Genomic DNA, 9,192 nt, shown 5'->3' on the forward strand with positions numbered 1-9,192 from the left:
TTGAGGGATCATTATGATTTTAAATTAGTAAACAAAATTAGAAAAAATAAGATCAAAAATTATTTGAGGCATTTTAAAAAATATATAACAGATGTTTAGAGTACTTATTATTCACTTCAGTATCTCTGTAAACCTGAAACTTCAAAGATTTGCTCACGAAATTTGAACTACTTAATACCATTTATATTGGGGCTGGTTATGCATATTATTTTACCAAAAGATACCTTATGTAGGTTGCAGTATAAGCATGCTCTGCAATATATACAGAATTTAAAGACCCCCCCCAAAAAAAAGAAGTTATGAAAGCCAATTTAACTGAAGAAATTAAAGAATGACTCGAGCTGATATAAAGTTTTTTTTTATTATAAGTAGAATTACTTCTATTTATGACTTATCAAGCCTTTTCAAGAATTCCTTTTAAGCCTTTTAAGAATTCCAATAATTAAGGAACCCTAAACCTTATCACATTTGCCAGACTGGAACCTAAACCTAAGAGGAACTTACTTTGTGATTATTTAGGGCAAGTTCCTCAAAGCAAAGTCTGGAAGTTAAAGCCAGAAGATTTAGCAAGACCGTTCTGGATCTTTTGAGCAAGGATCTCTCCAACTGAAGAGTGCAGGATGAGGCTGTTGTAACTGAAGCTAGCTTTGAAATTATTCATTTCCCAGCCCAAAGACCCACTGGATCACACATCCCAACTCCAAGATCAACTTCAACCCCTCGAGACGCACCTGTGGCTGCTCTTTGGAAGTCGCGGCGTACTTCGCCTTTTAATCCAGGCGGGGGCGTCTCGTCTCGCCTCGCCTCACAGGGTTTGCTCGCGGCAGAAGCCCCAGGGCTCTCTCAAAGAGGGCCGGCCGGGTTGGAGGGCGCCGGTGCTGGCGACGGAATTCTTCAGCTGCTTAATGACCCCGAAGAGGAGCAGGACAAGCAGGAAGAGCAGAAGGAAGAAAAGCGCGAGGTAGAGGAGCAAGTTGAATTGCCACTCCATGGCGCCGCGGAGGCCATCCCTCACGAACTGCCCCGCCAGGCCTCCTGTTCCACCAGGGAGGGGGCGAAATCGGGGTGTTCAGCCGCCCCCGGCATCTCTTCTCCGAGGGTCCCTGTTTCCCCCCCCCCCTCCTTTCTTCGCCTAGGCTGGGAGCCAAACGAAGGAGACGCGGGAAGGACCCGCCAGAAGGTTCTCACCGACTCCGGTTGGGAACAGATAACAACAGCAACAACAAATCAGTTCGTCGCCGTAAAGGGCTGGAAGCTCGTACGAGCTGTTTTGCACTCACAGATCCCGCTAAAAGGAACACGCAGAGACACACACGCTCACACGCCGCCCTTGAACGGATTGGCTCAGCACCGTCGGGATGCCCAGATAAATGTTCCGCGCCTTCAAGATCGGTTCTCCATGGGTTGATTGAAACAAGCACCGGGAGAGGGAGGGGGGAGCGTCGGGGGAGGCAGAAAATCCACATTAAAATAGCAGCATCCTGGCAAAAGAGTCCAGCAAGCGCGGCCGCTGCTTTTGATCAACCTATATTACCCGGGGAGGGGGCGGGAGGGGGGAAAGCGAGCAAGTGAGAAGAAGAGGGCGGGATTGAAGGGGCAACGGACCGAGTCCCGCCACGCTCTCCCGTCAGTCCCGTCCCAGTGGGCGGCCGAGACATCTGGAGGGCATCAAATCGGGAGCTCTGCTAAGCGAGTCGCAGAGGGAGAGCGGGCTTTTCTGACGTAAAACGAGGCTGCCTAGATCAACAAGTCAACTGCTGTCCTTTCAGAAAGCGGTGAAGTTTTTTTTTTGCTGTTCGGGCTACAAAGAAATTACATTTCTAGCAGACTCTAAGCAGCCCATCGTCTGTTGCACTGTTTTGTAGTACAGGTAGCTTTTGACTTACAACCACAATTGAGCCCAAAATTTCTGTTCTTAATAGAGGCATTAGTTAATTTTGCCCCATTTTATGACCTTGCTTGCCACAGTTGTTAAGTGAATCACTGCAGTTTTGATTAGTTGGTAACCTGGTTATTAAGTGAATCTGGCTTCCCGTTGACTTTGCTTGTCAGAAGGTTGCAAAAGGGAATCGCGTGACCTTGGAACACAGCAACGGTCATAAATCTGAACCAGTTGCCAAGCATCTGGATTTTGATCACATGATCATGGGGATGTTGGAAAGGTGGTAACTGAAAAAGTCATAAATTTTCAGTGCCGTTGTAACATTGAACGGTCACTAAAAGAACTGTAAGTCGAGGACTACCTGTAGTATTATGTATGTTAGCCTTGAGTTATCTACAAAGTAATAAAGGTGGAATAAAAATCTAATAAATAAAATCCACTATCAGCTTCTTGTTTCAGCTGCCTTTATTCTTTTGGCTTGTGCCCACTAATAGAGAAATCCATTGAATGGTGTGTGTGGACTGCATAGCCATAGATGAGCAAAGCAACAAAGAGGAAGTCCTTAGATTTTCCTATCCATCCCACACGCTATGAAGGATAGAAGATAATGTCTCTGAAAAGGTATATATTTATTCATTATTTATTAATAGATTTATATCCTGTCTTCCTTTGCACAACTCAAGGTATCCTTCCAGTGCTCCATCTCCTATTTTTCCTCAACAACAACCCTGTAAAATGGATTTGGCCGAAGGACAGTGAGCAGCCAAAAGTTTTTCAGCTGGTGTTCATGATGAGGGAGGACTAGTTCCTTTCCTGTTTTCTTGTCCATCACCTTAATCACTTTATGAGATTCAGAATTTGTGATTCATTTATCTTACAGTAATATTCCTCCTAAAGATGAAATTCTATGTATTGCTTTCATTGAATTGGTTCTGCTCCCCTGAATCTAAACCCATTTGTTTAATTATAAGCACTATTTTATCATAGGAAAAGATACAAGATACAGTGCCAATAATAAAATGGATGTTTATATTTGGGTACATATCAACTGCACCTGATTATGCCATTTTTATAAAAGTAAAAAATAAAGTGCAAAATAACAACAATCCAGACATGTTTAGTGTTCCATCATTTATCATTTGCTGCATTTTTGATTGTCACTTGGCTTCCAAGATCTGAAGTTCTTTGATACTACTGGTAAAACCATCTGGACAGATTTTAAAAGACCCATTTCTTCCAGTTCAGACTTCTGTTAACTTCTAATTCACTTTTTCTGCATATAAATTATCTTTCAGAGATTGAAGAAAGTCAAAACAGCTACCTGCTACTATTCCACAAGGTGCTGCCATTATGTAATAGCAAGATCATTCCAATCATATAGTGCATGGACAATGAGGACACCTGGCAGGAGTTTGTGGAATTATGAGTATAATGGTGTCTATTTACATAGCACTTTTTCCGAGAATGAGAGTACAGTGGTTAATTCAAAGAGCTTGTGAATTAAAGATTGTCAATAGGAAGATAAGCAAAGGAAATGAGGAAAACATATGCAACATTTCAGTTAACCAATAGGTTCCATGGTTACACAAGATATTCAGTTTAGTGATTAATCCATGATGCTTTAAACTGACAGTTTTGTACAAGCCTTAGTGGAAAGATTAATGGAAAGCTGCCTCTGGGAAATTTTAATCCTTAAAACTTTCCACAATGTTTATTTAGTTACGGAGGTAGATTAGGAAAGAGAGTAGATATCCACAATACTGGAATAGTAATGTTTATGCTTTTCAGTTTCACCTTTTCCTAAACCTCCAGGATAATCCAAGCTTTTAATTGATTGGTCAAGAAAACCTAATCACCACCATCACCACTAGGAAAAACAAAAGGGATTTTTTTTGGGGGGGGGCAATGTAAAGACAATAGCATTTGTTATGACACAGCTTTCAGGTGTTCGACAAAATCTAGATCCATAATAAATTTGTTTGTCTTTAAGATACCACAATGACTTCCTTACAAGACTAGGAAACTGATTACAGAAGGATAGAACAACGTAGAGAGATTTTTGAGTCTGGCTATGTTATATTTATGTTCAAAATTCTAATGTTCAGCTGGAATAACTTGATGCTTATAACCTCTTAATCAGATGTTTTGATAACATACAGTATGTCTGTAAATTGGAAATGGTATTATAATCCTGATCTCACTTATTTTCAGTTGATCCTGCTATCAATTGTGCAGTTCATTCCAACTCAGTGATTCTTTCATAAGCAGATATTATCCTTGTTCTATTTAAACACAATTCATCATACTGCATAAATGGAAGTATCTGCCTATTTGCATTTTATGAAATGTAAATGAAAAAGTGACTGCATTCCCATTTTTAATCCATTCATACAAAAGTTATGATTGCATTCAGATTTAAACAGTGAAATCTTGCACATTGCCACCAATAACAAACAGTTCTATGGATTTTATTTAGTAATCCTACAAACCAGGGGTGAAATCCAGCAGGTTCTGGAGAACCGGTAGCGGAAATTTTGAGCAGTTTGGAGAACCGGTAGCGGAAATTTTGAGTAGTTTGGAGAACTGGAAACTACCACCACTGGCTGGCCCCAGAGTGGGGAGGGAATGAGGATTTTGCAGTATCATTCCCCTGCCATGCCCACCAAGCCATGCCCACCAAGCCACACCACGCCCACAGAACTGATAGTAAAAAAATTTGGATTTCACCACTGCTACAAACTATCTTATTTTGCACAGGAAACCATTCAGAAACTCGTTTTCCAGTGACAAAACAGAAAGCAATTTCTTTGGCTTTCTGTAAGAATAAGGTTCTTTCCAAGAATATGGAGTAGAATTGCAACCTTTGCCCTGATATGAGATGGTTTGCAAGCAACTGAGCCTTTGTAAGCTGCTATCAATCTCTCCTCTGTGTTCAGGGACGCTTCCATTTTCCCATCGCTCATAATGGTCACAGGTTTGTTTTGTTGTGTTCTTTTCCTTTGCTAGGAAAAATACAGTATATGAGGTCATTGCAAATTTCAAATGTAAGAATATTGCAACATATTAGTTGTCTGCTACATTACTACAACTTAGATTGTAGTGTGTGCCTCATGGGAGTAGTGTGTGAGCTACTCAAAGATGAGACTATCAAACTTCATATTATCATCTAGCTCACAAGCTGCCTGTCTTTTGGGTTCCGTTGTCCATTAGATTATAGATATATGATCATCAAGAAATTGATTGCTGGATTGGACAGATGGCCCATCTGGCTGGAATTTTGGTATCAGGTAAACAATCTAATTTATTTGCATGGGACTTGCACATAAAAACTGCCTTAACAAAAGCAGATGAAAATCTCTTCTTTTTTTTAAGGTAGGTACTGAACAGAATAAGTTTGATTCTGTTGTCATCTTAACAAAGTTCATATTTTGTTGATTCTTTATTCTTTGCACTGATTTGCATCTTCATGTCTACGTGGAAAGCCTAGAATTTGCCAATGTTTGCTTCTTTTTATGGAAAGAGTGAGTGTGGGAAAATATGTCCTTTTGCCTCAGGCAGCAAACTATTTTGAGTCATACTGGCATAGGAGTAAATCTAAACAGTTTATTTCTAAGATTGCAGTCAACTGTATTCTTACAATAGTGTTAAAATTTATATAATCACTGCATGTTTTTTCAGTTGAATATTGACATTCCATTTGATTGAGGAGCCTGTTATTTAGAATGTTACGTGTCGCTCTCAATCTTGAGACAACCCAAGGAAATTTACTTCGTTTGCTAAAAACTGTTTCTCTTTCAACAGCATGAAGTGTGGCATCTTGATTACATCAAAACCAAAATGGAATTCTTTTATGTTAACTTGAAAAAAATTACTGCAGGCTATTCTTTCTAGGCAATCAAGCAAAAGTGCTTGCTGATGCTGAAACCATTTATTGTGGAGATGTTTCTTGTCCTGTATCTGATGGAACAGAAGCCAACTATTTACATAAATGAGAACTAAATTAGTCCCAGGCTTTCAGTAGAGCAAGGCTTGTTATTGGAGAGCAAGGCAAGTGCCTCAGGAAGCAAATATCACAGCATTCTACATCTGTGGCCCTGAGCCCAGGTGGTCATCTTCTGGATTGGATAACAGAACTGTACATCTCCCTCAGTCCTGCACCTACTAACCTAATCTAACTAAACAGCTTACTAAAGTCTCTAGAACACATAGCTGCTTCAATTGTCAGTCCAGATTTGTTATTTTGAAAGTGACAGGCGCACCGCTTCATCTTCTGCAGAAGGCAGCAAAACACTTGTCTGTTGCTAAGTCAACAAGTTGTTTTTCCTCATATTGCCCTGAAAAGCCAGGCGTTCACTAGGAGGTTGGTAGTGTAAATTAAATTAAAAAGATAAGAATAAATACCATTTTCAGTCCTGCATTTTGTTTTCCATAGCAATCACCCAATCTTCCTTAATTTATCCTTCAGTTCCACCTCCCATGCCCCCTGGCGTTAAAGTCATTCATCACTACATGTTCTATAAGGGAATTCCATAACAAGGTACTTTTTAATCTAGTTTCTAAATTTCTTTCTTATCAACTTCACTGGATGGATTCCTTCATTGGGCATTTTTAGAAAGGTAGAATAACCTTTCTACTTTCTCCATACCATGCATTATGTCATATACCTCAATCAACTCTCCATCCCATTTTTTTCCCTAACCCTTTTGGTTCTCGACTTATTTCCCTCTATGAAACTGTTTAGTTTTATTTTAAAATTTGTATTTTATATTTAAAAATTGTAAACGTAAGGCAAGACTCTTTTTGTTTGTAGGGTTTTTGGATTCAGATTTTTTTTTTTTTTTAAAGTGGTTTCTAACGCAATAGGCTATGTGTATATATAACATATGAACTAACTCACTGCACTGGGGATTCTATGAGAAACAAGCAATTATGGTTTAAAAGGTCCAGACCAGTAGTGGGTTTCAATATTGGCCGCTACCGGGTCGCACGTGTGCACGATGCTTCTGCGCACGCGAAAACAGCCTTCCCCCTCCCCGGACACCCTCCAGAGGCCAGAAATGGCCCATTTGCCAACTTCCGGTGGGGAAGGCTGTTTTCACCCTCTCCAGGCTCCTAAAAAGGCTCTGGAGGCTAGGGAGAGCAAAAAATAGGCCTTCCAGTCCCACCAGAAGTTGGCAAACGGGCTGTTTCCTGCCTCCAGAGGACCTCCGGGGGGGGGAGAAGCTGTTTTTGCCTTCCCCAAGCTGCTAGAAAGGCTCTGGAGCCTGGGGAGAGAGAAAACCATGCCATCGTGTGCCAGGAGTGGGGGGGAGAGGTGTTGTGCACACATGTGAGGGGGTGGGACGCATAGAATTATGGGTGTCAGCATGCATGTGCATGACACCCCTCGCCCGCTCCTGGCACGCGATGGCAAAAAGGTTAGCCATCACTGGGCTATAGTCTGCAGCACTTTCTCCCCCTGGATGGAGCTTCTCCAGATGCTTGGTATCCAATAAGTACTCCACTTTTGTGAATGAGATACAAAATATTTAACTTTTGCAAAAACCACTCCAGGCGGTTTTCCTAGACAGTGAGGGAGTGCAGTTTGAATGTCTTGTTCTAGAAAGTCTTTTCTGTTTCTTAGGGTGTTTTTCCTTCTTGCCTGATTTTCGGGGAGGGGGGGCTCACTTCAGAGAAATACAACTGAGAGCAACAGAAGCACTTTTTAAATATCTAAAAGGATATAACACAAATGTTATTGAGTGTAATCAATAATAATACTGAATGTAATGTAATATTGTAAGCCGCCCAGATCACTGTATCAGTCAGATGGGCAGCATAGAAATTTAATAAAGATCAAAATCTATTTCTCCTGAGACAGAATAATGGGTTGAAATTACAGGAGAACAGATTCCAATGGAATTCGCAAAGGTGCTTTTTCAGAAAGCAACTGGACTTTCTTGTTTTTTCTCTGAAGATGTTTCGCTTCTATACAGAGGAACTATTGAGTCTGTCATCTGCACCTCTATAACTGTCTGGTTTGGTTCTGCAGCCCAACAAGACAGACATGTACTTCAGAGGATAATTAGAATTGCAGAAAAAACAATTACTATCAACCTGCCTTCCATTGTGGACCTGTATACTGCACGAGTCAAAAAGAGGGCTGTGAAAATATTTACAGACCCCTGGCATCCTGGACATAAATTGTTTCAACTCCTACTCTCAAAACAACGCTATAGAGCACTGCACCAAGCCAACTAGATACAAGAACAAATAATTTCCTAAATACTGTCAAACTATTCACATTAGGCTGCATTACTATTGCTATTGTCTTCTCATTGTTTCTATCGCCCATCTCCTCCCACTTGTGACTGTATGACTGTAACTTTGTTGCTTGTATCCTTGCAATTTATATTGATATTGTTTCCTAATACGATTTGATTGCTTATTTGTTCCCTATGACTATCATTAAGTCTTGTACCTTACAATTCTTGACAAATGCATCTTTTCTTTTATGTACACTGAGAGCGTATGCACTAAGTCAATTCCTTGTGTGTCCAATCACACTTGGCCAATAACAAATTCTATTCTATTCTATTCTATTCTATTCTACTCTACTCAGCTTCTTCAGCTCTGACAGGAGAGGAATGGAAGGGTTTTTCATTTTTCTTCAAAAAACAAAAAACCAAGAAAGTCCAGTTGCATGCTGAAAAAGCACCCTTGGGACAACCATGACCTGAATGACTGAGAATCTCTGCAGAATTCCAATATAATATAATATTAGAAAAAGCAATTCTAAACAGTAACAACAGTATAACAAATGACTGTCTTCATTAGAAGTATCCAAATCAAGGCTAGGCAGGAGACACTTGGATCCAAGCTCTTCCACATCTGTCAGTCCTTTCATTTCCTTGAAATCCCACCATTCCACACCTGTGCTTCTTAGGCATATTACACTTCACCTGTATACAATGACTGGCTGAAAAACTAATTTCTCTTAACATTAACAAAGCAATACTAGAGTACGTCATAATGATCAGATGATCAAAATGCAACTGCACAAGATTTCCCAAACCCCTTCGAACTTGCAGAAAGTGACTGTAAAGAAGTGCAGCTGAGTCCAATGAGTTTCAACAGGGCTTAGATGCTGCATATCCGTCTTAATACTCGTCAAAAACTTTCGCGCTTGGATGCACAGACAGTGTAAAAAAAAAAAAGATGGTTTTATTATGCACAGGCTCTATAGTGGGGAATCTCGACTCAAATACTCAACGTCAACCGCAGCTAACGAACCGCCAGAGCCCGACGACCTCTAAAAACCTACGGAGTTC

The 9,192-nt window shown here is 40.4% G+C and overlaps 1 protein-coding gene across 1 annotated transcript; it reads right to left on the reverse strand.

Moving 5' to 3' along the window:
• Positions 1 to 805: 805 nt before the first annotated feature.
• Positions 806 to 991, reverse strand: SMIM43 (small integral membrane protein 43). The gene has a single exon (XM_070949127.1). The coding sequence runs from the start codon at positions 989 to 991 to the stop codon at positions 806 to 808; it is 186 nt and encodes a 61-aa protein (XP_070805228.1).
• Between the last annotated feature and the right edge of the window lie 8,201 nt (positions 992 to 9,192).

The sequence above is a fragment of the Pituophis catenifer genome, unplaced genomic scaffold (genome assembly GCF_029215685.1).
Source record: "Pituophis catenifer annectens isolate HBS135680 unplaced genomic scaffold, rPitCat1.0.hap2 SCAF_8, whole genome shotgun sequence".
In the NCBI taxonomy this organism is placed as follows: Eukaryota; Metazoa; Chordata; class Lepidosauria; order Squamata; family Colubridae; genus Pituophis; species Pituophis catenifer.

What these genes read in the sequence shown, in the direction of transcription:
- SMIM43 (XM_070949127.1), bottom strand. Translation starts at nt 991, where the DNA reads ATGGAGTGGCAATTCAACTTGCTCCTCTACCTCGCGCTTTTCTTCCTT.